This window comes from Sycon ciliatum, chromosome 4 (assembly GCF_964019385.1).
Source record: "Sycon ciliatum chromosome 4, ocSycCili1.1, whole genome shotgun sequence".
In the NCBI taxonomy this organism is placed as follows: Eukaryota; Metazoa; Porifera; class Calcarea; order Leucosolenida; family Sycettidae; genus Sycon; species Sycon ciliatum.
This window is the reverse complement of record NC_088646.1, coordinates 4,712,778-4,740,581: the sequence shown is the minus strand read 5'-3', so window position 1 is coordinate 4,740,581 and position 27,804 is coordinate 4,712,778. Positions and strand designations below refer to the sequence as shown.

The following is a 27,804-nucleotide window of genomic DNA, read 5'->3' as shown; positions in this document are numbered from 1 at the left end:
GTTTGGAGGCAACAACGTTGTGAATGGCCAGCGGTCCTCAGCGTTAGTTCAGCACCTCCATGAGCGACACTGCCTCACGCTGCTATCTGGTGTTCACGAGGTGTTTGTCGCGCTGGAAGCGGAGCGTCTCTGTAAGTTTGTATCCCTGGTGATCTGGTGATGTTTGTGCCTGGACAGTACTATTATACATGTAAGTGGTGCTCTTCACGCACAATCTTCCTCAGCCAACTCAAGCTCAACTGAGGAGGGGTGAATTCCCCGAAACATTGTGTATTGAGCAGGGAGTGGTGCTTTCTTGCAGGTTTGCCGAGTGGAAGGTAACTTTACTTAGGTTCGATGGACAAGTTGAAGATGCTGGTGCAAAGTGTATACACTCAACTGACTCGGATGGAGAGCCAAGGATTCAATTTAAAAAGAATGTCATGTTACCCGTAATTTGTGCCCAACACTAACTGTTATAACTTATAAGCGAGATGTTGTGTAGTCAGAAGGTGCAACAGCTAGCACAATATGGACTGATGTGATACTGATATTCATCGACCTGATGATAAGCTATATCACGTCTTGGATGCGCAAACCAACAGCCTTCCAACTTGGAAGGTTCTAAGTTATGAAAAATTAATAACATCAGAAAGAGGAAGGTGAGCGCACTCAAGACGAAAACAAGCTGAACATCTCAGCAAACTAAGAATGTATGATGGCGACAAAAGAGGAACGGGTAACATCAAGACTGAAGAGTGCTGTTTATGGACTCCTGGTAACATGTAACATTTTGGTCCTTTCTTTTTAAACTCAACTGACTCACAATTACGTGACAAGCTAACACAAAGGGAATAGTGCGAGTGGAGGCGTTAAAGAACCCTGCAAGACGGTACAACTACCAGAAGAGCCAGGTCCAACACAAGTAGGTTGCGCTATAATTATAAACTACTAGTACACGCCAATGGCAATGCTGGAGTGGTGATAGACGTACAATGACTATGTACAGTGCTGGCACCTGAAATCCGACTCCCTTGCCGGCCCGGCGCACCGGCAAGGGAGTCGGATTTCAGGTGCCAGCACTGTACATGACATTGTACACGTACAGTCAACTTCGCTTATAATAGGTCATTTGACTGGAAATATATGTACAACTCTGTAATTTTCAGCCTTTCAGTGCACAAATCAGTGGGATTCACGAGGTCTGACTGTAGCATCCTTAGGTTCTGGTTTCAGTGGTCTTCTACTAGGGTAGGCGGTCGCCTTATCTGAGTGGTCGCCTTGACAGGTTTTACTGTGTGTGCAATGTACATGACTGTACACTGCAAATAGTAGGGCTCAAACGGTCACGGTTTTACCCCTGACGGTTAACTAGGCCTTGACGGATTATGCTAATATTTTCGTGAAATTATGCTTTTCGCATTGCTGAACAAATTGCAGAATTATGCTATTTTTATGCTAAAAGTTATCATTATTATGCCGCATTATGCTCACATATGCTGCTAATGCATAATGGTTCTGGGCAAAATAACAGGCGAATTTTTTGTAGAGGTACCGGTACTGTCGTAGCAAAAGTTCAACGGGGTCAACGCACCGTCCGACCTAGCTACGACCATCACTGATTGTACATTTTTTTGTAGTGGACTGGACATGTTATCAAGGGAGTCGTAAACCTACAACTTCCTAGTGCATCTACCGGTACATGTACTTGTACTTGTAGAACATGATTGTACAACTGTATGGAATTTGATGCGAACAGGCGGATTACAATTTTATGCGATTCGTATGCAATTTGCCTCGAATTATTCGATTATTCGATTTTGGTAGGAATTATGCGAAAAATTATGCTAGCATAATCCGTCAAGGCCTACGGTTAACTGCTAAGCTAACGGTCGGTTAACCGGTTATAACCTATAAGCCACGGCAATCCTGCGGACTCTTTTTTAACCGTATATTTGACTATACTCATTCAAAAAATGTACCCTATTCAGTGCAACGCACACTTGTACATTCTCTTGCATGCTCATTCATACATACTCTCACACCAAGAGACCAGATATGACCGAGTTGACAGCCCAGAAATTGCGTACGCGTGCGACAGCCCGCGAAAGTGCACACTTTGCAACGACCTGATACTTGAAAAATTGACTGAAAAGTTACTGCGTAACCGTTATCTTTATCGGTTAACCGTCAATTCTTCGTAACCGGTCTGCAACCGGTTAATCGGACTAATCGTTTGAGCCCTAGCAAATAGGAGTCCTCTGGCTCCATAGAGTGCTCAATGTTCATGCGAACAGAGCTTTCACACAGAACACTATGCATCTTCGTTGTAACTGAAGTTGTCTGATGATTGCAGGCCGCGTAAGGGCATGAATCTACTGGTTACAACGAAGATGCGTTATTTCTCTGTGTCTTGTATGTGTCATGTACTGTATAAATTATGTACCGCATTTTCCGGAGCACAATGTATAAAGCGGGATTCACAGAAGCTTTTTTGCGATGCGACACGCGATGCGACAGCCGCGAAACCGGGAAATCCCCAAATCGCAACCATCGCGGACCCCACGCAACTGCCGCAACAGGGTTATCGCAGGCCATCGCAGAAGTTGAGCTTGGCTCAACTTTTGCGATGCGATGCGACAAGCGATTTGGCGTACGATTTTGACCTTTTCTACAGCAAAGTTGTACAAAGGTTCAAGAGTTGCCTATAAATTTGTACAAGTTGTATCAAACCGCGCGAATATCATGGTGACGTAACCAAATCAGCAAGACTTTGTCGCATCACTGACTTCTTCTGTGAATGGTATTTCGCGAGTTCGCATCGCACGCGTCCGTCGCAGATCGCGTCGTATCGCGTGTCGCATCGCAAAAAAGCTTCTGTGAATCCCGCTTAAGTCGCACCCAGATTTTTGTCACGAAATACAGACATCTACTCCTGTTTACAATGGTTTATCACTGTTAAAAAATATGATACGAGTACTTTGAAGTACATGTAAATATCAGATGGAAAACCTTACACACACACCATCTTCAATCCAAGTGGTCTCTTCGCTGCAAATTGCAATAATTCTCAATCAAATTTTCGGCAGAAATGTAAATATCAGTTTAAAAAAAGTTGCCTGATGACTGCTCATGCAGGAAACTCAGAGAAACGAAATACTAAGGGCATGTTTGATTGGTCAATCCGGATTCAGGGCAGATTCACTGGAACAATCAGAACAACAGTTCCCAATCAAAAACAGAGCAGCGAATAATTTTGTCAGAAATACTGTAGAACTCATGATAGCTCATTGTGCCGCGAACTTCAAAATTCCCACAGAGTTCAAAGATGTTTACGTTGCTCAAGATGTGAAGGCAAAACAAACTTGAAAGGTGAGTACAACTGGAGAAGAAGCTTCGCGTTGAAGACAAACACAAATTCAAAGACAACAGGTTGATGCTCTCTAGCTCAGTTTCAGTCGTGGTGTGGTGGTTGATGGAAAACATACATGTATGTACAAGACCGAATGCTGCCCTTGAAACTGACAGACAAAATGGCATGATGAGGTAATTGCTCTCCATCTCATGGTGTGTTCACTCAAATCACATTGAATCATTGCTCACATTCATGATTCATGATTGTTCTTGACTGTGCATGTGGCCTGTGAAGGCTGTGATCTTGATCTACCGGTATACCGTAATATCTCTAATATAAGCACGGTCCTTTATTTTTTCAATGTGCCTCCGCCCCGTGCTATTATTGGAAACGTTCCTTTATTGGAGACTGTTCCATTATTATTTCAACCTCATTTCAGAGGCATGTTGCCATGCCAAATTTATATATCAGACACACATTTCAGGGTTTTTTTCGCCGGTACAGATAATGAATTTACACAGTGTGCTTATATTGGAGACTGAGCACTTTATTTTTTGAATGCCGCCCCAAGGTGTTCTATTATTGGAGACGTGCTATTATTGGAGACTGTGCTTATATTACTACGGTCCGTCATTATCACAAGTCATTGGCCTTTGGTGGAAGTCATTGAGATTCAATCATTGTAAGCTCGTCTTGATGGTTTAACATTCCATACCCCGCGCATGCTCTTGGAGACACTTATCTATTCTCTTGTCTCTGTGTCTTAGCTACAATGCATCTCCTTGAGACACTTACTTCCTCTGTAGGGTTTTCCTACATCCTTAGGCATGGGCCTCAGTTCGACTCATGCGACGAGCTGTGCAAGGCGCTTTTTCCTTTGTTACCACGTCCTCCCGAGCCGAGGACATCGCTCCAGTCCAGATATCTAGCATGAACAGTTTCTCCCAGTTTACCTAGTATACAACAACAAAAAACACTCGTCATCTACAGTAAGATCGGGCGCCGAAGAACACCTCGCCGAAGAACACCCAGGCTGGAAAACCGCCAAAATTTTTAAAAGAACAGTCCAGGCTAGAATTATCAGATTTAAGAACACTTTTAAAAATTGGAACATTGTACATGTATTGGAGGTGAGTACATGTCATGTACACGTGTAAACAGTAACTGCTACATGTACCATATATAGTCATTCCCATTTACGACACCCACTAGTTTAGAAGTACTACATTGCACTACATGTACATGACAAACGTCATGACGTCACTCGACTCGCCGCGCGCGTGTGAATAAGAACGGTCTGGCTAGGGCCAAGTAAAAAAAAAAGCTAGATGATCGTCCCCGTCCGCCCCAGTTTTTGTCAGCGCCCCAAGAAATATTATATTTTTTAAATCGTGAGTTTTACTATATGGACCACATACTAGTACTAGTATATCACAACGTCAGGGCCCCTGCGTTCTTCGGCGCCCGATCTTAGGCGGTGTTTACATGAGGCGTTTCAACCCGGGTTGAGTTCGACCCGGGTCAGATTTCAACCCGCCATGTGCATAAAATGAATTGCGCGTTTACATGACGCATTGCGCTTGCATGACCCGGGTTGAAATTTCGCCCCGGGTTGATTTCAACCCTCCCCCCAAGGGGAGGGTTGAAATCAACCCGGGTCAAGAAAATCGTACAAACGTACTTCTGTGCGTATCTCGCGCCAGGTTTGAACGGCACTGCAGATGCAAATTTCGCGCGAACGGATTCACGTGACCATGCAGGACTGTAGAAGTGGACTTTTGGCGGCATATCAGTATTTGACCCGGGTCAACTGTCTTCATGTAAACGCTCACCTCTTTTGTCTATCGTACAGACTTTCAACCCGGGGTGAACTCGACCCGGGTTGAAATTTCTCATGTAAACACAGCCTTAGGGGCCATCCGTAATTATCGATCTTTTTCACGAAACGAAAAAGTTTAGTTATGACCCACCCCCACCCACCCACCCCCCTGAAACGAAAAAATTAATTGACTTGAGACTTTGTGCAGAAAATGATCTTGATTGGCTGTAACACACACATATCCTTCGCATGCAAGACTTAGTAATGCCCTTTTCCGGCAAGTAATACAGTAGTTACTTTTGTATATGAAATCCGTAACATTTTAGAATGATGCCAATAGCTCAAAGCGAGGCCACATTTTGTATGATAGTGCAAGTCAGATATATTTTCTTGGAAGTCTGGTACTACTTCTCGACCATGGAAACATTTATGTTCACCTACCACACACATACGCTGCTAAATAATTGGCACCTCTACGTCTAAACACGGGAATAGTACACATGCAAATCGTCAGAGTTCCGACATTGACATGATACTGCCAAAACAAGTCGTCTTCGGAGCGGAAACAAACGCCATAGCTATCACAGACTTCAGTGGTCGTGCCTCGCTCGCCAATGAGAGCAGCATCGCCCCAGAATCGTTGTCGGAAAGCTCCGTAAGGTCGCACACACGCCGCGCTTCGCTGCCGTCAATCAGGTACGTAGAAAGTCGATGGCCTAAATTTCCGTCTCTGGAAGACTGTCGACACGGGGATCACTCTCCATGGCTTTCCCACCATAAGCACGATCAGATTCTTCCAGGTACATTACGACGACATCGTCTTCAGCGGCTGGCGCTCCCCATATTTGCGTGAGAATTTACTTGGCGTGCGCCCCGCTCCGTAATTTGAAATTCTCTTGCATCGGCGGCTGGAACGAAGTACATGTATTATCTATCTGTCGTCGGTCCCATGCCATGGGTCCTCGTCGGAGAAGTCATCCGAGCACGAAAGGAACTCACGACTGCACTGAGTACAGAGTGGCATCAGTGCATCGTACTGTCGATCTACTTCGAAGTACACAATGCATGCAGTGCAGTGCGCGTAGATTTTTCCGCTTTCGATGTTTTTTCAAAACGAAACCGGTCACTACCCACCCACCCATAAACGAAACTTTTTCGTTTCGTGAAAAAGATCGATAATTACGGATGGCCCCTTACTGTACTCGAAGACGAATAGAAGTACACTACAGCCATGTACCATGAGTACTACCAAGAGTACATAAACCTATGTACTCTTGGTACTACACTCTACAGGTACATGTAACTAACTTTTTAGTTCAAGAGGGCTTGAGTTGAGTTGATGATGTACATGTAGAGGGGACGGTTCGAGTCAAAATAATAGGACACAGGTTGCAAATCGGAACGGACTCAATATTCACTTTCTCTCTTGGTATTTTGATTAGAAAACATAATAATTATGTCACAGCGAGACTACGATGTGTTATACATGTACTCCGAGCCAAAATTTCATGGCTCTGCGATGATCAGAAGCGCCATATCAAGCAGGTGAGTTTTTTGACGTGTTGCTTCGCACTGCGACTTGAGTTTTACGACTTTCGAAAAATCAACTTCTTGTCGCAGGTAAACAGCGGCTCGCCTCTCGCCAATAAAGCACCGCATACCAATCAAAACTAATGGAAGCACACACAAGGCTTATTGTTACTCTGTACTGGCCGTCGTGGAGCGATAGCAATTACCTAATTTCAGACCCAGAGTGAATTTGACGTGCACTCTAAAACGTGTCCGGTTTGGAGCCACCTCTGATTTGAACTTTTTTGAAGCGAAAAATTGGGCAACTTGGAGGCAATGGGTCAGCACAAAGGAGTGGCTCAGTTCGATTGACTCTGGCCCCAGAGCAAACTTCAACATGCCAGTTTCCTTCCACAAACATATTTCAAGTGAAAAATCAACGCTGATGATCGGTTTGGGTCTATAAATTATTTGGCTGTCAAAGCGTCCCGGTATTGAGCCGTCCCCTCTACCATGCATGATGATGCATCGATGAGTGATGAGTGATGTAGACCAATGCCAATGGCACCAAGAGTCCGTAAACCTTGGGTTTATGTACTCTTGATGGCACTGACTGTACTCTTGATCGTATGCTAGGTTAGGATCGTGCTTGCTGCACTGCACTGCTGCACTGGCGCATGGCCTGCATGCTTTTATGAGTGATCCGCGCCCGACACGCGCGCGCGGTACTCTATTCGCGCAAATCTACTGATTTTCTGTGACACTTCCTGCTCAGCCATTATTGAAGCAGGGGTTGTTCGGAGGTGTGTCTGTCTGTGCTGTTTGCTGGTGCTTGGAGGTAGAAAGTAAGTTTTTCTCCGTAATCGGATCATGGACGTCCCGGAAGGAGTCGCGGTTACTTTCGAAGAAGTCAGTGCTGCTTCTTTCCGTATTCGCGAGGGCATCAACAGAACGCCATGCGACAGATCTCACATGTCAGCCCTGACGGGTATGGAGATATTTTTCAAAAAGGAGTACCAGCAGTTCACGGGCAGCTTCAAGGAAAGAGGTGCCCGCAACACGTTCATGCTCCTCACGCAGGAGCAGAGGCGTGCCGGAGTCATCGCAGCATCTGCTGGTAATCACGCACTGTCTTTGGCCTATCACGGCCGAGATTTGAATGTGCCAGTGACTGTAATCATGCCACTGACAGCACCTCTCATGAAGGTATCTCTATGTCGACACTATGAAGCCAATGTTATCCAGCGTGGAAATGATTTTGGTGAAGCCAAAGCGTACGCAATGGCAATGTCGGAGGAGAAGGGGTTGCAATATATAAACGGTTATGACGATGTCCCGATTCTGGCCGGACAAGGGACAATGGGTTTGGAAATCATTGAACAAGTTCCTGACCTTGATGCTATTGTTATACCAGTAGGCGGTGGTGGTCTGCTGGCAGGCACTGCACTGGCCATCAAGTCTCTCAAACCGCATGTCCAGGTGATCAGCGTAGAATCGGACAAGTGCCCCAGCTGGCAGGCTGCAATGGATGCCGGCCACCCCGTAGCCACCCCTGTTGGTCCCACACTTGCTGATGGTCTCGCTGTCCCCACGGTTGGCTACAACGCATTCAAGACGGCACAGAAGCTGGTCGACAAGCACATCGTCATATCGGAGGACAAGATTGCGCTCGCCATCCTGCGCCTGATCGAGATGGAGAAGGCCGTTGTGGAAGGTGCCGGTGCCACTGCCCTGGCTGCTCTGCTCGGTGGTGATCTGGACGAGCTGAAGGGAAAGAAAGTCGTGGTGCCACTGTGCGGTGGAAACATTGACACCACTGTGCTGGGCCGCTGTTTGGAGCGCGGTCTTGCCGCCGACGGCCGTCTCATTAAGTTTGTGGTAAGAGTGGATGATCGGCCGAATGGCGTTGCCGAGCTGACTCGCATCATTGGCGGTCTCGGTGTTTCCATCAAGGATATCTTCCATGAGCGAGCGTGGGTGCGTAGTGATATCTTCAACGTCGACATCAAATGCGTGTGCGAAACGCGAGACTTTGCGCACAGCAATGAGTTGCGGCTCGCTCTGGAAAAGTCTTATCCCAATCGCGTCGACTGGAGTTCACAGATCCACACCTGAGCCTGCTGGTCGAGCTACAATGAGCAGAAAATGAATCTTCAGAGATGTGCCCTCATCTCCCATTCAACTACTATGTGTTCGTAGACTGAACTCTTTCCCTCAAACTAGTGAAGACTGAACTGTGTGGTTTTATTCTCTAGGTACTTTTGAGACTTCTTCTCCTACTTTCTTCCCTCTTGTTTTAGATGCTCCCTGACCGGCCTTGTCTTTCAACAATTCTAATTCTAATAATTTATAAAATGTCCCATGGCCACACATGGCATGGGCCATCCATAACATGGGTTTTTACCCTTGATGATAGCAAGAGTACATAACCCCTCCATGTACTCTTGATGACAGTCAATGGTTAACAATTCCTTTCCTCTGATGTTTCACAAACCGTACCGATGACGAACAGATGCCCAAGTAACGTATTGCCATGTAGTACGCATGCAGGCATTCACACTTTCCTGCTTGCAAACATTCACACTTTTAGTTTGTTTTACATGTAGGCTACTTTATCTGAACAGCAGAAAACAGAGGTTTGACCAAGACATCATTGTTTGCTACTGGTATCTGTGCTGAGCTGAACATAGTCGACTAGTCGTTGCCGTCGTCTTGTAAAATCATGTACTTGCTAAGCATGTGCACAATTCAACCACTCTTACCACAGTGCCATTTTAAAAGCATTGTCATGATGCCAGTTTGAAATTGTTTTTGGAACTGCACTGCAGCGGGCGCAGTCCTAATCTATTGGGCGGGGAGACATGCACACTCCCAACCAACTTGCAGATGCATGGTGGCAAGAGGTCATGAGGTTATGAACTCTTGATGGTGGTACTAGTACATGTACAGTAGTCTTGCTCAAAACTGAGTCAAAAGTCCATGATCACCAGCAGAGAGTACTCTGGTTATAATAGTAACTACTTAGGGGCCGTCCGGGGTTACCGATTGTTTTTACAAAACGAAAAGATTTAGTATTTTTCAGCCCCCACCCACCTATTCTGAAGGTGAAACGAATTCCAGTAAAAATATCAATGTCAATTTCGACACCCAGAGGTAACTGGGCATTCTCCATCTGCATCAATGATTATTTAAAAAATTTCAATACGAAACTCGATCAAACCAGGGAGTCGTCAAATACGACGACTCCCTGGATCAAACCCACCCACCCCCAAACGAAAACTTTTCGTTTTGAAAATATTATTGGTAAGGCCATGGTAAAAAATATCTTTGATTCTCAAGTACGCGCGCACCGATTTTTGGCGGCGCACAGACGATTTTTTTTATTTCTATGCATGCATATATGCGCACATGAAAACGGTCACTGCGAAAGGCATTAATCAGGGAGTAGTAAAATACCGGTATTTTTCTACTCCCTGGCCTGAATAATAAAAATAATTATATGAACCTGTGACGTACATATGTGTGACCCTATCTTTGGAAATAAAAAAAGTGTGGGAAATAAAATAAAAAATCGCTCGCGCGATCGCTCGCACCGATTTTCACAGGCTCATGACCTGAGAATCAACTTTATTTTTTACCATGGCCTAACCTTGGACAGCCCCTTATTAGTAAGGGACTCTTGGTGATTGATAGAATCCAGAGAGTCGTCAAATACTTATTTGACGACTCCCTGATAGAATCTATAGTCACTAATAGTTCCCCATGGTAGTACTGTATATTAAAGTACAAATTATTATTTTCGTTCACTCCACCAGCAGGCTTGTTTACGTACTAAATTTCGTTTTTGGTCGAGGTCTAGTCTGTCACCCCTCAGAAAAATAACTCAAGTTTGGTACAAACTTTAGTTATTTCGTGCCCCCTAACGAATATAGCGAAAGTTAATTCCAAACGAAATTTTGTACTTATACAGTACAAGTACCAAGAGTGCATGAAACTCTTGAGTCTTGGCACATGTGCAAGAGAAACAAGCTTCCCATGCGCTAGCACTATGTAAGCAAGATTATTATTCGATACTAGTATAAGCCCACAAGGCACAAGGTTATGGACTCTTGACGTGAGACCTAGCGCCTACTGTACAGACTACAGAGTACAGTAGCAAGAGTTCAGACCAGGCAGTAGTATTGTACTACTCCCTGGTTCAGACATGCCACGTGATCGTTGCCAGGGTTTGAGCCAATAAGAGCGCTTACAGGCAGGGCCTGAACCCCCGGCCCTGATCCTACCCCAGACTAACAGTCTACCTGGTCTACCAAGGTCTGCCTGTCTGCCTGCCAGCTCTACTACGATGCACCGTACCATACACCCTCACGTGATCATTCATGCCCTCTTACGGTGCCATTCAGGCCCCATGCCCAGGGCCTGAATGGCAAACGTGCCTACTCAATCTCCAGACAGCCTCAAATATCATTAGGTCTCACGACCGTACATCTATTATTGTAACGTTATGCCTTCACTAGCTCTCAGAGGGCAAGCACACACAGCACACATTCACCGAGCATCTCACAGCCTGGAAGATGATAAGAAGGGATCGACCAAGAAATACCGAAGTGATGCCCTTCTTGCCATGGTTAACCAAGCTAACAGCACATGGCAAAGAGACGCGCCCTTATCCAAGGCTTCCAGATAAGAGATGTTTGGGTGCATCTAACATGGCCGGGTTCTGGTGCTTCCCTCAAGCCTCTACAGCATAGCATGACCTGCTTGAACCCATCATTGAGTAGCAACCATTCACACCCTTCAAGCAAGTATACACGCATAACTACAGGCATGCATGGTGCAAACGTACCAAGGTCCAAGGTCTACCACACAAAGTTGAAGTGTATTACAGTGTATTAATTTTATTACGGATGTCAATGCCATAAATTATGGGAGTGCATTATTCTCCCAGAAACGAATCAAATAAACTGTATACGGGACACAGAATCAAACGGGGGTACAGACAGGACGATAGCTTACAATCAGCGGAAGAGTCCCGCCATGTTAGTATACAACTCTGTCTACACAAGTTGCATAAGTGAGCGAAACAGATGAACTCAGGAACACTGCCTAGAAAAGACAAAATATCAGAACGCCTTAGTGTTACTAACTTGTTCAGACTCAGCTGTTGCTGCTTGTTACATGAAGTCCTGCCACACACCACTCAGTGACACTAAGTTATTCGTCAGGCTTTGACTAGAAAACAAGACGCATCAGTTGGATCAGTACACTACCCGGTCGCAAGTCAGATCTTGGCACGCCACGCAACTAACACTTGCAGTTCGTAGAGACAATGGTATTTCTGGGCCTTGAGGTGCACTGTGTACTTGCTGTAGTAAGCCACGGCCAGCGTGCCTACATTCCTAGCCCTGCTTGTGTGTCATATCCGAAGCAGTCACTCGAACGGCCTTGGCAGCAACATAACGCAGCCCAGGCGGCGTGTGAAAGATGCGTACTCACTTCATTTGCGCACATTGTGACTGGACACATGCTCACACGAGTCACAGGCTTTGAGTGGCTACAGGCCGTTAGCCTCTCTCCACGGGAAGTGTGTGAGCTAACCGTACACTCTTGGGGAACACCGCTGCTGCGCGCATACAAATGCACGGTCACATGATGATTGCGGCGAGTTGAGGCTACGCGGGCAGGAGGGATGGAATGCCAGACATGACACTCTCAACTGGCTGCCATTGCGATGATTCCATGTCATCAAACAAAACCTACAACAACACAGAACACACCATCAACATCAACATCTAAATTACCAACGGTTGGGCCATCAGCTATATTGTGGCAGCACATCAAAAGCCACCGCAACAATAAAAGCAACTCTCAGACGCGTTCCACACTTACGTTTTCCGCCCGGAAAATGGCAGCATTCAGCTCTTCCGTGTCTATGGGAGGATTGGGATCTGCAGTTCAGTGACAATCACAGCACAGCATTGGTACACTTGGTTGATTAGATACGTAACATGAAGTAGTCAGGCATGCACGCACGCACGCACCACCGCTTGACTTCTGATTAGCAACTGTACTACTTGCAACATGCCTGCACACAATGCGCAAGGGATCACAAGAGAACATCACACTCCAAACATGTACCCGTACTCGTACATCTCAACACAGAGCGCGTAGACAATGGCATGATACGACGAATACAAGCATAACGTTAGTTACAGCATACCACGGCAAAAAGAATGAAGACAGCAAAGTCATGACCCTGAGATTAGCATGCACAGCGCATCACTGCACACAGAAACGTGAAATGCCAGTCATTGTTAGAGATAGAGGTTGTGCGAATGGCAAAATTCTACATTCTTTTATTAGAGTGGCAAGCTGGTGTTTGGGATGACAGTCTGGGGAAAAAACATGTCGAAAACACCTCGAGCCTTCTCAATAAGGGGTATCTTTACATTGAGGACACACCTGGTCAGTCCCGACTGCTAGCGATTAAGTTACAGTGCACTCTATAATGCGGACACCTCTGTATACACCACCAATACGTGTGGTCCCCAAGGACCAGCATATCCGTAATACTAGTAGAGCGTTTCCAGTCTAGGGGTCAAACGGATGTACCGGTTACCCGGGTACCCGCACGTAAATCTCAGGTACCGTTAGTAAAAGGGTACCATTTGTAAAAAAATAATTAAAAAATTAAAAAAATAAAGTTTTGGAAGCCATCTGTCAGCGTCTGTATAAGCCTAATTTGTGTGTACAGAAGGATAGTATAATTGGTTTGAAATTGTTCAAGTAAAGTGTCATGTTTTGTGCAGCCAAGCTTGGCCGTTAATTTTCTAGGTGTAATGTACTGCTGTTATTTGTTATCACTTTGTCCCTTTCTCTTCTTTGTTCATTTTTCAGTTGCAAGTTTAGTGTTAGTACACGCATTCGTTATTGCTCTCGCTTTCATTGATAAAATTCACACTTGCAAATTTCACTGCTGTTGTTCTTAGTGTTATTTCTCTAACTTAGATTTTCTATAATAGTTCAATTTTGTTTTCATTGTCCTTTAGTACAACGAAGATTCCTGATGAGTGTTGTACGAAAACTTGTTTGAATCCTCATTTTCTCTACACCATTTCTTCACATTTTCATCGTTTTATTGCACATTGTCTCCACAGTTTTACACTACATGAATAAAGTGTACACAAATGTCGATCCAGCTTGTATTATTGATTGCGGTTAAAAAAAAATGAAGGTTGGATTTCGATGATCCTATCATATCAATTGCACGCCAAGACTCAAAATAGGAGTGCGGATACTCTTTTTCCTTTTTCCTGTGCATTCCCGCTTTCGACTTTGTCAGGCAGGAGCAGCCTGAAAGACAGTCGTTCTCTCCAATCTAGTGCAAGTAAAAGTCCTCGTACTGGAGGTTTTTTGATTGCGATGTGAGAAAATGCAAGACTTGAAACTCGTTCGAGGTGGCAGCTGAGTTACTAGAAAGTTATGGTGGTTCTCCGACATCGATATGTATGGCAGCTGAGTTACTAGAAAGTTACGATGGTTCTCCGACATCGAACCTGCCACAGCACTTGAAGATGAACTAGTGTCACCAGGTTGAGTGACCAGTCGGAGTGTCACACACGGTGATGTCCGTAGGTGGTAGCTATGATACTCATAGTTGTAGTTTGTTCCTTCAATCGACGAGCTTGGTTTAGTTGAAAAGTAGTTCGAAATATTGCATACAAGATTACGGATTAGTGAAGATTCTTTTCACGAGTTCAACAAGCTAGCACTAGCAGCTAGCACTAGCAGCTAGCTGGCCAGCAGCACATCAGCTGTGTCAGGCACCCCAGCTAGCTATGGGTGCGGACATCTTCGGAATGCGAAGAGTACCAGTTCTCTGCGACATAGCAAATACTTGAAGTAGGATTGCGCGAGATCACAGAAGTTTTGCTAAACTACTCTGTACTTGCATGGCTTGAATCACATCGATCTGCAGTTGATTTGCGTACATGTATCAAAATACATGTAGCACTACACAACATTATAGGACCATGTACGATTGAAACTGCCTGTGAAGTTGTGTACATGGGCAAATGTACGGATGACATTCATTCGGAACTTCATTGCCATAATATGAGACACGAATCAATTGCGAATTTTAATGTGGTATCAAAATACAACCTGATAATATACAAATTTAAATCATGATTTATGTGAGAAATGCACAAAAAATGAATATGGCTGCTAAAGGGTACCCGTTAACCCGCCCGTTAAGAAAATTACCCGTTCGTTAGTTAAAGGTACACCCGTTTGACCCCTAGAACTTTCCACTGCACCAGACTATACAACACCATCAGGACAAGAACAGCAGCAGTGGCGGCGGCAGCAGCAGCTGCAGCGAGCTGGTTAGAAAGCCGTACAAAAGAGAAGCAACGCACACTCACCTTCACACGGCTCTACCGCCATGCTGCTTGCGGCCATAGCACTTTCATCGTACATCTGTAACCAGTCACAGGTGGCACCAAGAAACAAGACATACAGGATATCGTCTGGAACTGGTCTTGGCAAACTCAAATACACTAGTTCCAGGCAACTTAAGTTACTTTACACATCTTCGGCAAGTCTTTTTTATCTTTTCGAAAACGTCTGTGCATTGAACAGCACTAAGCGATCCAGCCAAGTACATGTATCTGACCACAGTGACCAATCGAGTTGGCCATTGTGTCAAGAGTGGGGTAAACTGCATAACAAGTTCTAGGGGTGAAACAATTATACCGAATATTCGAATACTCGTTTGGATTTTTCAAATATAATCGGAGTAAATCAGAGTACTTGCTCATACATGGTACATGCATTTACCACAGAAGTCTGTAGTTTCAGAGCAGCAGTCAGCAGATATTGATGTGCAGAGTGTGTGGTGAGCATTTGTACATGAGTAGAGAGAGCCCAAATGACCCACCAACCAATACACTCGAGAAAAGGACTGCCAATTGGTTCAATCAGGGTTGCATCATGTGATGTTTAAGGCCCTTGGTGTGCGATTTTAGGATATCAAGAATACTCGAATACTCGGAGAAAATCAGAGTACTCGAACTCGGGATCTCAGTGCCAACCTTCACCCCTAATAAACAACACATGTGCACATGCACAACAACCAAACACAGTCATACTATCCACACATTGTTCAGCAGTCAGACAGTTGCTTACCGGATAGGTTTGAGCGTACATCTGTTGCTGGCCCGCCCAGCCCACACCCGGCCAACCAGGCATGTATGCAGCCTGTTGCTGTGGCTGTTGTGGCTGTATACGTACACGCACGCACACACGCGCGCACACACACAAACACACACACACACACACACACACACAAACGCACACACACACAAAGAGAATGAGAGCAAACATCACAACCCGCAGAAATTACAGCAAGCATGCAGCAATAATGTGATACCAAGAAGAAGAAAACATGGCCAGCATCACCCCGAACCAAACCTAAAGGCATTTTAGCAGAGACACACACCCTCGAAATACAGGCCACTCGACATGGAGCAGAACACTTGAGGATTCGAGCTCAGGGTGATAGTGGGTTCTGATAGACACCTATTTTGAATGGATTATCTCTATGAAATAGCATTATAGCAATGCTAAACTGCCCCCTCAGTTCTTTTCGCGCGTATAATATATTGCGGTCGCTGTTCCAGCTGTGCGGGCACTGTTTCAAGCAAGTTCTTCAAAGAAAAAGCAAAAAACATCAAACGTCAACACTAGTGTGGCAGGCCAGTCTTGCGAGTTCATTCATCGTCAGTCCTGCTGCGTCTCTTCGATTTGCTCATTTACGACCAGTCACCAAGGACATATTTCCTGATTACCCCCCCACCCCACCCCTACCCACACACACACACCCTATATTAGCACTCAGACCGCGCATAGCTGGGAACGACTTCCTCACTGCATCTGCAAGTCTTCGCAATCCTCTGATCCTCTGAGAAAAGCATTGGGCTTGCCCATGATGATGAGAAGCAAGTGCAAGTCATTCTGCACCTTAAAATGGATAGCATTGCCAACTGGACCAGGCGGCGTACTTATTTGGTCTGACATCTCCCATGAAAATCTCAACTCTAACACTGAGACACAACAAGAAACTAACTACAGTGAAATCTGTCTAAGGCGACCCCTCAAGGGACAAGAAAAAGTGGTCGCCGTGGCCAGGTGGTCTTCTTATCCAGGTTCAGTGGGTCACGTGACCATATCCACATGTGACACATCATTTTGATCAGTGTATCACAGTGCACACACATATGCTACTCTAGCACGACCCATGTGCCTGGGGACCTCAGACCTGTCAAGTGTTGTGCATGCACCATGTACATCTACACTTCCTGCACTGATGTGTAGATCTACCATGCATGGTGCACCATGGAATACGTACATTTACATGTACTAGCACAGTGCAACGCGGTCGCGGGTGGGTGGTCGTCGGTCGCCTTATCCGAGATGTTTTGAATGTGAATGCGTCCGTGACAAGGCAAAGTGGTCGCCATGGTCGAGTGGTCACCATATCCGAGTGGTCGCCATTACAGGTTTTACTGTACTGGCACTCAAACTTCCTTTCCACTCAATCTTCGCGACAACAACCTCTGGCTAGCGGAGCTCAGGAAAAGGAACATTTTATTCCCGTAGCTATGCAGAAGACGTTACTTCAGTAACGTCTGGCGCTAGCCAGGGTCCACACAGCTTTAATTTGGTGTTTGTTTGTTTGTTTGTTTGTTTGTGTCACGGCTGGAGCTATCCCGTATCTGTCCCGTATCTGTGACTACAAAGGCTCTACAGGATTGTACATAAAAGCTGTCCACAATATTTGCGGGCTCCTGTATCTGTCCCGTACCGTACCAATATTCGTCGTATTATGTATACGACTCCCTGATGTAGAGGGAGATTTGGAAAGAAATAGGGAGACGAGGAGGAAATTAAATTAGAATAGACGCCGATTAGGTGATAGGATGCGTCAGCATAAACATACTTTGGAAGAGAGATCCCGTCGTCTCCAAAATAAGCGTGAACGAGCGATTCAGTGCCGGTCACAGGAAACGTCGGAAGAGAGATCCCGTCGACTCCGGAACGCCCGTGATCGGTAGAGTCCGGCGGTACCAGGCAACGTCAGGACAGACATCCCTTTGAGTCCAGAACGCCCGCGATCGGCAGAGTCTAAGCCGATCCCTGGAAACGTCAGGACAGACATCCCGTCGAGTCCAGAACGCCCGTGATCGGCAGAGTCAGCGCCGGTCCCAGTAAACGTCAGGACAGACATCCCGTCGACGCGCAGAAAAACTAAATCTGCAGCCTCTTTTGCCGTCGAACAGGAAACGTATTTATATAGGAGACTGTAAATTTATGTAATGTCCAAATTTCGACGTGAGCAGCAGGTCACTCGCGTTGCGAGCCAAATAACGCGAACTGAACTTTCGCGTCGCAGACATCCCGTCGACGCGCAGAAAAACTAAATCTGTAGCCTCTTTTGCCGACGGACAGGATACGTATTTTAGGAGACTGTAAAGTTATGTGATGTGCTCCACAGGCAGCCATGCATTCGGCGGCGTCATTGGCTCAACAGGTCAATGTACATGTATTACTACAAAAAGGCCAGAAAATCCGATCACTGTATTAAAATCAACTAATGTTCGCTGTCGATTTAATTTCGCTGATTTCGCCGCTTGGTACCAACCGGCCAAAGTAAATCGCAGGCCAACGTTTGTCATATAGGCAAATGATGCATGATTGAGCAATGGATGCACGTGAGAGCAAAAATACCAATCGAATTCAAATTTGACGTGAAACTGCGCGTCACGTCGGAAATAACGTGCATCTTAACCTCTCTAATAGAGAGGTTTCTATTACTCATCGGCCAAAATTTGTTGATTTACAATATAAGGAGATAAAAAGAAAAGAAGGAGCAAAACAAAAGTAGATGATTATTAGAGAAATAACAATCCGCAATAAATTCTGCAAATACTTTTGCCTAACTCATAAGCAAACCGATTGAAACGTTTTTGCAATACAGTGATGTGGCCAATCAACGAAAAAGACATTCCCATCAGTTCTTATAACATGTACGATGAGCTAGGCAAAAAAGCATAAAAGCATAGCGTAGGGCCCTGAGCTTCCAAGCTCTCTCGTTTTCCCGCCACCAAGCACAAAAACCAAATCTTCCAACAAACCTAATCAAACTACGGATGCTCCCACAAATCAGATCAGGATGGACCAAGATCAGGATGGACCAAGATCAGGATGGACCAAGATCAGGATGGACCAAGATCAGGATGGACCAAGATCAGGATGGACCAAGATCAGGATGGACCAAGATCAGGATGGACCAAGATCAGGATGGACCAAGATCAGGATGGACCAAGATCAGGATGGACCAAGATCAGGATGGACCAAGATCAGGATGGACCAAGATCAGGATGGACCAAGATCAGGATGGACCAAGATCAGGATGGACCAAGATCAGGATGGACCAAGATCAGGATGGACCAAGATCAGGATGGACCAAGATCAGGATGGACCAAGATCAGGATGGACCAAAGGCAACTTACAGAAAACCCACGTAGAACATATCAAATCGTACACGAGTTTTGGGCGCTTTGAAGCGAAAAAGCTCAAATACGTGCAACTTTTATTCAAACCTCTCTAATTCACGCAACCACGTACCTGCTGCTGTTGTTGAGCCAGCATAGCTAGCATAGTAGCTGGATCATATGTTGGTGTACCGGCTGTGCCCCCACCGGTGCCCGTCGCCGGCATAGACGATAAGCCACCGGCTGACTGCGAAGAACTGGTGCGGCTGACAAGGTTGACACAGGAGCAAACGAGCAACAGCACTTAGCAAGCAGACGCACCCAAGACACGGCAGGAAGCACCAAAACCGGCCAATATTCAATGTAGGAACAAACCGGCATATACACGCAGGAGCGCACGCAAAAGCGCAAAGAGATTCAGGGACATATACTTGTACATTGAATTGGTGAAGCACGAGGCAGCACCCACCACGGGCAACACCAAGAATGGCAGAATCAGATAAAGAAAACCTACCTGAATCGGCTCATTATCACACTACCAGTACCCGACTTTGTCTACAACCAGTGACAGATACCGTAAAGTCGCGTATAGAAGCCATGCTTATTCCTGTAGAAGCCGATGTCAGTGTTAGGCTTTCAAATCAGGCTTCTATTCGAACAAAGTATCTCTATGTATGTCAATACTAAACCAGACGTATGTGCTTACAGTGTATCTTAAAAATCAGGCTTCTATACGAGACAGGCCTTCGTACAAGACACTACAGTACGTGTAGTAACAGACTAACGGGTATACTATGCAATATTACAAACACATCGATGGGCACCAGTGTGCATGCACCTCCCCCTCCCCCCCCCCCCCCCCCACACACACACACAGCATGTATGTAGAAAGCGAATGATTTCAATACATGACCACAGATCTCACTTCTTGCCAGAGGTGGCCGCGCTGACTCGAAGTGGCTTTGTCCCACAGCCCTTGGCGCCTTGCATTTCCGTCATGGCACGCTGCTGCTCGTCAGGATCGGTGAAGCGAACAAACCCAAAGCCTCGTGACAGCCCAGCAGCATCGGACATTACTGCATCACAACACAGACAGCAAATGTCCAGGGACAAGGTTCAGGGAACAGCTTGAAAGCAGAAGGTGGCGGTGTAGAAAGAAGTGTTTATGCCATTGTGTAGGCCATGATGTATGCCATTGTGCACAATATGAACATGTGCACGTTAAAGGGGAAGTTACAAGTAAGCCTAAAATCAAATTTTCACCAGTTGTAGTCTTCCGGCTGCTGAGTCGAATGGTCTTGGTCCGAGGAAGCTGAGACGCTCGCTTTCTCCTTTTATATTCCAATCGAACTCGCGCACTTCCACCGAAACTGGGTGACTGCGCCCTACTAGATGGGGATTTGTATGCAAAATGTCACTAAAAGCGCCATTTCGTTCTTATAAAAGCACGGATGACCGCGATTGGCCCATATGTTGTACCGTATTTTTCCGGTTGTAAGTCGACCTTTACAACTAAAAATAGAAGGAGAAAGGGTGGGGGTCGACTTACAACCGGGATTCTACTTATAACCGGGAACTATCAGTATCTTTAAAAAATGACCTGTACTGCATGTACGAGTGCACCATGTGTACATGTGTACACATTTGTGCCAGTTTAGTGGCCTTTTTCAAGGATTGGGGCGTTATACCCTCCAATAATGAATGTTTACACGATTTGTTGATGTGTTAATAGCAGGGAGTAGTTAGTAGTGCTTCGTTGGGTGATAACTTAAAAAAGCAGAATTAAGACCTCCGGATATGGGGGGTCGACCTATAACCGGGGTCGACTTACAACCGGTAAAATACGGTAGTCTTTTGGACGCCGAGTCGACTGGTTTTGGTCTGAAAAGGCTGCAATGTAGCGTTCGGCCCTTATTCCCAATCGAACATGGCTGAACAAGCGGTCACGTGCTCCTGCGTACACCAGTCACCTGGTCACCGCGCCAGCAGGCGACAACTTTCATACCAAGGTTCAATGGCGCCTTTAGTGACATTTTGCATACAAATCCCCATCTAATAGGGCGCAGTCACCCAGTTTCGGTGGAAGTGTGCGAGTTCGATTGGGAATAAAGGAGGAAGAGAGCGGCTCAGCTTCCTCGGACCAAGACCATTCGACTCGGCACCCCGAAGACTACAACTGGTGAAATTTTGATTTTAGCCTTAACTTCCCCTTTAAAGGGGAAGTGCATCGATTTTTCGAGTAGGGTCCAGAAGAAAGACAATTTGATATCGGTTCCAATGGCATATCTCTCGCTTCCATACGATAAGCCAAACTTGCCAAATCGCCAATTGTATGCTCACGTTGCCATAGCGACCAGCGCAGTGATGACGTATGAAAGGCTTAGCTCCTCCACAGAGAAGGTCGATCACTGCAGAAATTGGTCATTTTCAATTTTCTTATTGTATTCACGATGTGAAAGAAGTGCTGTGTTCAATGCTGTTAGTGCCGTGAACTATTTATCGCCCTTCTCATGCATTTCCCTAGGCTGACTGTGCCTAGGAAATGGTTTCCTCCAGGACAAGATGCTTGGAATTCGCCATCTCTCCTGAGACATTTTCAGCAAACTTTCAAACCTACGACATTATTTCATTCGTCAATCTCCACCACCCGTCGTCTCACCTGGCTTCAGAAGATGTTACGAGAGATAGTAGAGTCGCCAGGAAGCATCACATTCATCTTCAGGAAGTGGGAAGAGCAAACTGCATGGTCCTTGGTTGGGGGAAATGCTTGACGTCTGATTTGTCCCAACCAAGATTTCAGCATTTTGTTCGTCACTATTTTCGCTTGTCTGCTGGTGTCTCCGCACTCCAGCTTTCTCCTGTCGGTGTCACGTCCCAGTACACAACCGAGAGGACTACTAACAAACAGTTCACTGCACTAACAGCATTGAACACAGCCCTTCTGTCACTTCGTGAATACAATAAACCAATTGAAAATGACCAAATTCTGCAGTGATCGACCTTCTCTGTGGTGGAGCTAAGCCTTTCGTACGTCATCACTGCGCTGGTTGCTATGGCAACGTGAGGCGATTTGGCAAGTTTGGCTTATCGTATGGAAGCGAGAGATATTCCATTCGAACCGATATCAAATTGTCTTTCTTCTGGACCATACTCGAAAAATCGATGCACTTCCCCTTTAAGTGCTGCAAGACCAGTGCTGCTACAACTATGCACCAAGTGTGTACTTGTAAGTTCAAACTTTCTACAGGACCAATCTATTATGGGAGCATCATCCTACTCAAGCCTCTCCTTTATGCCACCTAGACACCTCGTTCATTTGGGTGCTTGGATCACCATTCGGGTTATGACTTGTCCACTACTGTCCTAAGTCTTGGTCATGTGCGTTCAGGAGACACGGTCAGTTCTCAGATTGAGGTACCCGGATAATAGAGGACCGAGTGTACCACTACAATGACACATACAGGTAACTACAATACTGGATTTCCCCGATTGTAAGTCATATCCCCATTTTCAGGTCCATGTCATATCGGTTCACTATATTCACTTCAGTATATGTAGTGATCATGCTCCATTGTAAGTCTTCAGTATATGTAGTGATCATGCTCCATTGTAAGTCTTCAGTATATGTAGTGATCATGCTCCATTGTAAGTCTTCAGTATATGTAGTGATCATGCTCCATTGTAAGTCTTCAGTATATGTAGTGATCATGCTCCATTGTAAGTCTTCAGTATATGTAGTGATCATGCTCCATTGTAAGTCTTCAGTATATGTAGTGATCATGCTCCATTGTAAGTCTTCAGTATAATTATGTAGTGATCATGCTCCATTGTAAGTCTTCAGTATATGTAGTGATCATGCTCCATTGTAAGTCTTCAGTATATGTAGTGATCATGCTCCATTGTAAGTCTTCAGTATATGTAGTGATCATGCTCCATTGTAAGTCTTCAGTATATGTAGTGATCATGCTCCATTGTAAGTCTTCAGTATATGTAGTGATCATGCTCCATTGTAAGTCTTCAGTATATGTAGTGATCATGCTCCATTGTAAGTCTTCAGTATATGTAGTGATCATGCTCCATTGTAAGTCTTCAGTATATGTAGTGATCATGCTCGATTGTAAGTCGCACCGCACCCCCTTTGTTGGCCCTGAGGCCAACAAAAAAGGTGCGAAAAAGAAAAGAAAAAAAAGGTGCGACTTATATTCGGGGAAATACGGTAATAACTTATTACCAAGAGTAGATAAACAAGAGTGTGCAACTCCGGATCTCTCCTGCACAATCTGCAGATACCCCCGCCCACGGCGGAATTTTTTGTTGACGTCACCTTTTTTCAGAGAAACGCGGACTTTGCCGCAGAGCAGTGTGAGAGCACGTGCTGGGCACCGACCGATGTAGTGTAAAGCCCGGCCAAGTGCACGAGGGAAACCTCTCCAAAAGGCTCGCAGCGCGTGCGTCGTCGAAAAGATTACGTCAACAAAAAATTCCGCCGTGGGCCAACCCATCCGCGAGTTGCACACTCTTGTTTATCTACTCTTGTTATTACCAATAAGCTAAGAAACGTTGGCACCAGTAGTGGTACTTTAATGCAGGATTAGGGGTGAAAGTTGGCACTGAGATACCGAGTTCGAGTACTCTGACTTCCTCCGATCGAATATCGTATACTGGTTGGTGGGTCATTTGGGGGCTCTCTCTACTTGTGTACAAATGTTCACCACACAGTCTGCACATCAGTAACTGCCGACTGCTGCTCTGAAACTGCAGATTTCTGTTGTAAATGCATGTATGATGTATGAACCAGTACTGTGATTTATTCCGAGTACAATTATTTTCGGTTTTTGAGCCAATAGAATAGGGAAAGAAAAAAGGACCTATAGGTTACTAGTTATGACTAACAGTCCAACAAGGTAACGAGATAATATACAGTCAGATAGTGCGACAACAAGGCATAAAACTGACAAGGATATTGAGACATTCGACGACCTGACACCTAGCTCCAACACATCCACGATTATTCCCGTAGCTATGCAAAAGACGTTACTTCAGTAACGTCTGGCGCTAGCCAGGGTCCACACAGCTTTAATTCCGTGTGTGTTTGTGCCTGGCGCTATCCCGTACCTGTCCTGTACCGTACCATCAAAGGCAGCTGGCCACAATATTCAAATAGGGCTTTCAAATGCAAGATCATAACGTGAAGCAACTTGGAAGAATGAGTATGGCTGTGTTTACATGAAGCGTTTCAACCCGGGTCAGATTTCAACCCGCCATGTACACAAAATGAATGGCGCGTTTACATGACGCATTGCGCTTGACCCGGGTTGAAATTTCGCCCCGGGTTGAATCGGAGGGTTGAAATCAACCCGGGTCAAGAAAATCGTACAAACGTACTTCTGTGCGTATCTCGCGCCAGGTTTGAACGGCACTGCAGCTGCAAATTTCGCGCGAACGGATTCACGTGACCATACAGGACTGAAGAAGTGGACTTTTGGCGGCATATCAGTATTTGACCCGGGTCAACTGTCTTCATGTAAACGCTGACCTATTTTGTCTATCGTACAGACTTTCAACCCGGGCTGAACTCGACCCGGGTTGAAATTTCTCATGTAAACACAGCCTTAGTATGCGAAGTGTATCGGGGGAATGCATGCAGGGTGATAGTGCGGGTTCGAATCCTAGGTTGTGTCTTGAAAAAAAATAGGAGAAATGAAAAATTTATAACATCCCTATGCTTTTTTTGCCTAGGTCATCAAGGTGGTAGACGGTGTCTTATTACCCTAGAATGCAAAGAGAAAGTTTATTTATTTCGCTCAGAGCCCTACGCTATGCTTTTTTGCCTAGCTCATTATGCACGTTATTCGAACAGATGCAGGGGCGTGCTTGGCGAGGGGCACAGGGGGCAAGTGCACCCCCAAAATATTTCGACCGGGGTTTTGAAAAGTCACCAATGTATTGCGGAAAGCCCGACCTCGCGGGAGCACGTTCTGCACCTGTGTCTTGTAGATTGTACTAGTAAGTTGTAGTGCAGTAGGGGCCTGGTGTGCGGCCTACATGCAGCCAGGCAGTACCGTACGTACAGCCTGTCAAGTGTCATATCAGATTGCACGACATCGCGAAAGGATGCGACCACAGTGGCACACAAACATCAGCGCTTGAAAGGAAAGAGAACGGAAGGCCGAGGCCGGTGACTCAGTTATACATACGTGCGGTCAGGTTACGGATGTTACCACAAGTACTGCCCAGCCGCGCACGGACTAGCATACATTACATTACATGATTACAGGCAGCAGCACGGTACGAGTGCTTGCGACTTTTCTACTTCACTACTGCAGTAACTGTTGCAGGCAGCAGCAGCGCAACAAGTCCATTATTGTTTTTGTTTACCGCAGCAAAGGCACTTACTTTTAGTTTTGTCAGTTGTGATAAAGATGATCTGATTGAAAATGTCACGGCCTCAAGGGAAGCGCAAGGCTTCCACCCAGCTCACTATCAGTGAGCTGTTTTCTGCTGGCGGGAAAAAACGAAAGTCCGGCGAGAGTGATGAGCCTGTGGCTGTTGTAGACGACGATAACGAGTCCGACTCGACTGACGACATTCAGATTTTTCCTGGAGAGGACAATGCCGCTACAGCCTCTTCAAAGGTCAGGGAAAGCGGCCTATCTGCGAGTAGTGCCTCTGCATCTGCGTCGACGACTGCGACGACTATCAACGATGTTAGACAGCAGTATGATCTCCAAATACGACGTTGGATTTATCTGCCATCATCGCTGTCTTCGGTTGAGAAGCGCAGACTAATTGACCGCCATTTCGTCCCTGGAGCGAAGTACGAGTTTCCTGCTGTTCCAGGCAAGGACGGGAAAACCAGACGCTTTCGACACCAGCGGCTGTCAGATAATCCATGGCTAGTGTACTCCTCGAAGTGTGAAGGAGGTTTCTGTTTACCTTGCCTACTATTTCCTAGTGGTGCTGACCAGGGCCAACTCACAGCCTCAGCGTGTGTAAACTTTAAGAAGGCCACGTCCCTGTACGAGAAACACAGGCAGCAGCGATCCATTTGGATGCCATTGCCAGGCTTACTCAGTTTAAAGCAGTTGCTGCCAGTGGAGGTGCTGCTGTTGCTGACCAATTGGTAGATGCCCACTCCATTCAGGCCAAGGAGAATGAAGAGAAGCTGAAGAGCATACTTGACTGTGTGATCTTTCGTGGAAAGCAGAATGTCGCCTTGCGTGGACATCGCAATGAGACTGTGGAAGTCAGTGGCACTGCCTCTGAAACGCTGGATGAAGTTTCAATCTTCTCCAAGGAGGGTGGTAATCCTGGAAATTTCCTCGCTCTTCTGGAGTTCAGGGCCAGATCTGGTGATGTGTCTGTCATTCGTGACTTTCATCTGCACGCTGGTGGAGCTGGGCACCGCGTACATTACTGCTCTGCCAAGTCCCAGAATGAGCTCATTGACTGCTGCGCTGAATATATTCGGGAGAGGATCCTGAAGACTGTCCGTTCTGCACCATTCTTCAGCATTCTGGCTGACGAGGCTACGGACTCAGCCAACATGGAACAGATGCCACTTGTCGTACGGTATGTCAAAGACTTTGAAGTTAAGGAGGACTTCCTTGGCTTCATCGACTGTGATACGGGCATCTCAGGCCAGGCTCTTGCGACCAAGATTGAAGATGCTGTCCATTCTTGGGATCTTGATCTTGCAAAGTGGAGAGGCCAGGGCTACGATGGCGCTGCGAATATGGCGGGGCGTTTGAACGGATGTGCAGCTGTCATACAACGGGATCACCCAAAGGCAGTCTACTTTCACTGCAGCTCCCATGTACTCAACCTCTGTGTTATGGCGACATCGAAGATTGCGCTAGTTTCGAACACGTGGACGACTCTAAGAGAGACTTCATTCTTCTTCAAGAACTGGACGACTCTAAGAGAGACTTCATTCTTCTTCGAGAACTCTCCAAAACGTCAGAATCGCCTGGAAGCCATCATCACAGAAATGCCAACAGACACTGTGAATGAAAGCCGCAAGAAGAAGCTGGTCAGCCTCTGCCGTACATGCTGGGTCCTGCGACATACTGCTCTCGTAGCCTTCGCAGACCTGTTTCCAGCTGTGGTTGCCACCTTCGAGGTTATTGCCAATAACCGCGCTGACTGGAACGCCGACTCCTGTGCCAAGGCCTCTGCCCTCCTGAGGACTATCACAGATTTCTCGTTCCTCCTGACATTTTCCGTCGTATCCAACATCATGGCCTACCTACATGGCCTCTGTGTTGGCCTGCAGGAAAAGTCGCTTGATGTATGCCGAGCTTACAAGCAGATCGCCAAAACTCAGACCACACTTGAGAATGTCCGTGATTCCGTGGACAACTACCATGCCACTTGGTGGACGGAAGCTGTGGACAGGACAGCCAGTGTCAATGTGCAGCCATCAGCACCTCACACTTGTGGTTGTCAACTTGGTCGAGACAATGTTCCTGCGGACACTCCTAAGCAGTACTTCCGCAGAGCAGTGTCAGTTCCTCTGCTGGACGAGCTCTTGGGACAGTTTACGCAGAAATTCGGTCCACTCCAGCAAAAGATTGGCAAAGGCT

At 46.1% G+C, this 27,804-nt stretch overlaps 2 protein-coding genes across 2 annotated transcripts in view; one reads left to right on the top strand and one right to left on the bottom strand.

Moving 5' to 3' along the window:
• Positions 1 to 7,421: 7,421 nt before the first annotated feature.
• LOC135814042 (L-threonine ammonia-lyase-like) lies at positions 7,422 to 9,472 on the top strand. Its single transcript, XM_065327091.1, has one exon. The coding sequence runs from the start codon at positions 7,533 to 7,535 to the stop codon at positions 8,775 to 8,777; it is 1,245 nt and encodes a 414-aa protein (XP_065183163.1). The 5' UTR covers positions 7,422 to 7,532; the 3' UTR covers positions 8,778 to 9,472.
• A 2,062-nt stretch (positions 9,473 to 11,534) lies between these two features.
• LOC135814041 (tRNA selenocysteine 1-associated protein 1-like) overlaps positions 11,535 to 27,804 on the bottom strand; it is a 21,326-nt gene continuing 5,056 nt past the window's right edge. The window contains exons 7-12 of the mRNA XM_065327090.1: positions 20,145 to 20,295; positions 19,353 to 19,485; positions 15,852 to 15,944; positions 15,089 to 15,143; positions 12,552 to 12,610; positions 11,535 to 12,418 (exon numbers count right to left, since the gene is read on the bottom strand). Of these exons, the coding sequence (XP_065183162.1) occupies positions 12,335 to 12,418; positions 12,552 to 12,610; positions 15,089 to 15,143; positions 15,852 to 15,944; positions 19,353 to 19,485; positions 20,145 to 20,295 (575 nt within the window). The 3' untranslated portion in view covers positions 11,535 to 12,334. The remainder of the gene's footprint in view (positions 12,419 to 12,551; positions 12,611 to 15,088; positions 15,144 to 15,851; positions 15,945 to 19,352; positions 19,486 to 20,144; positions 20,296 to 27,804) is intronic.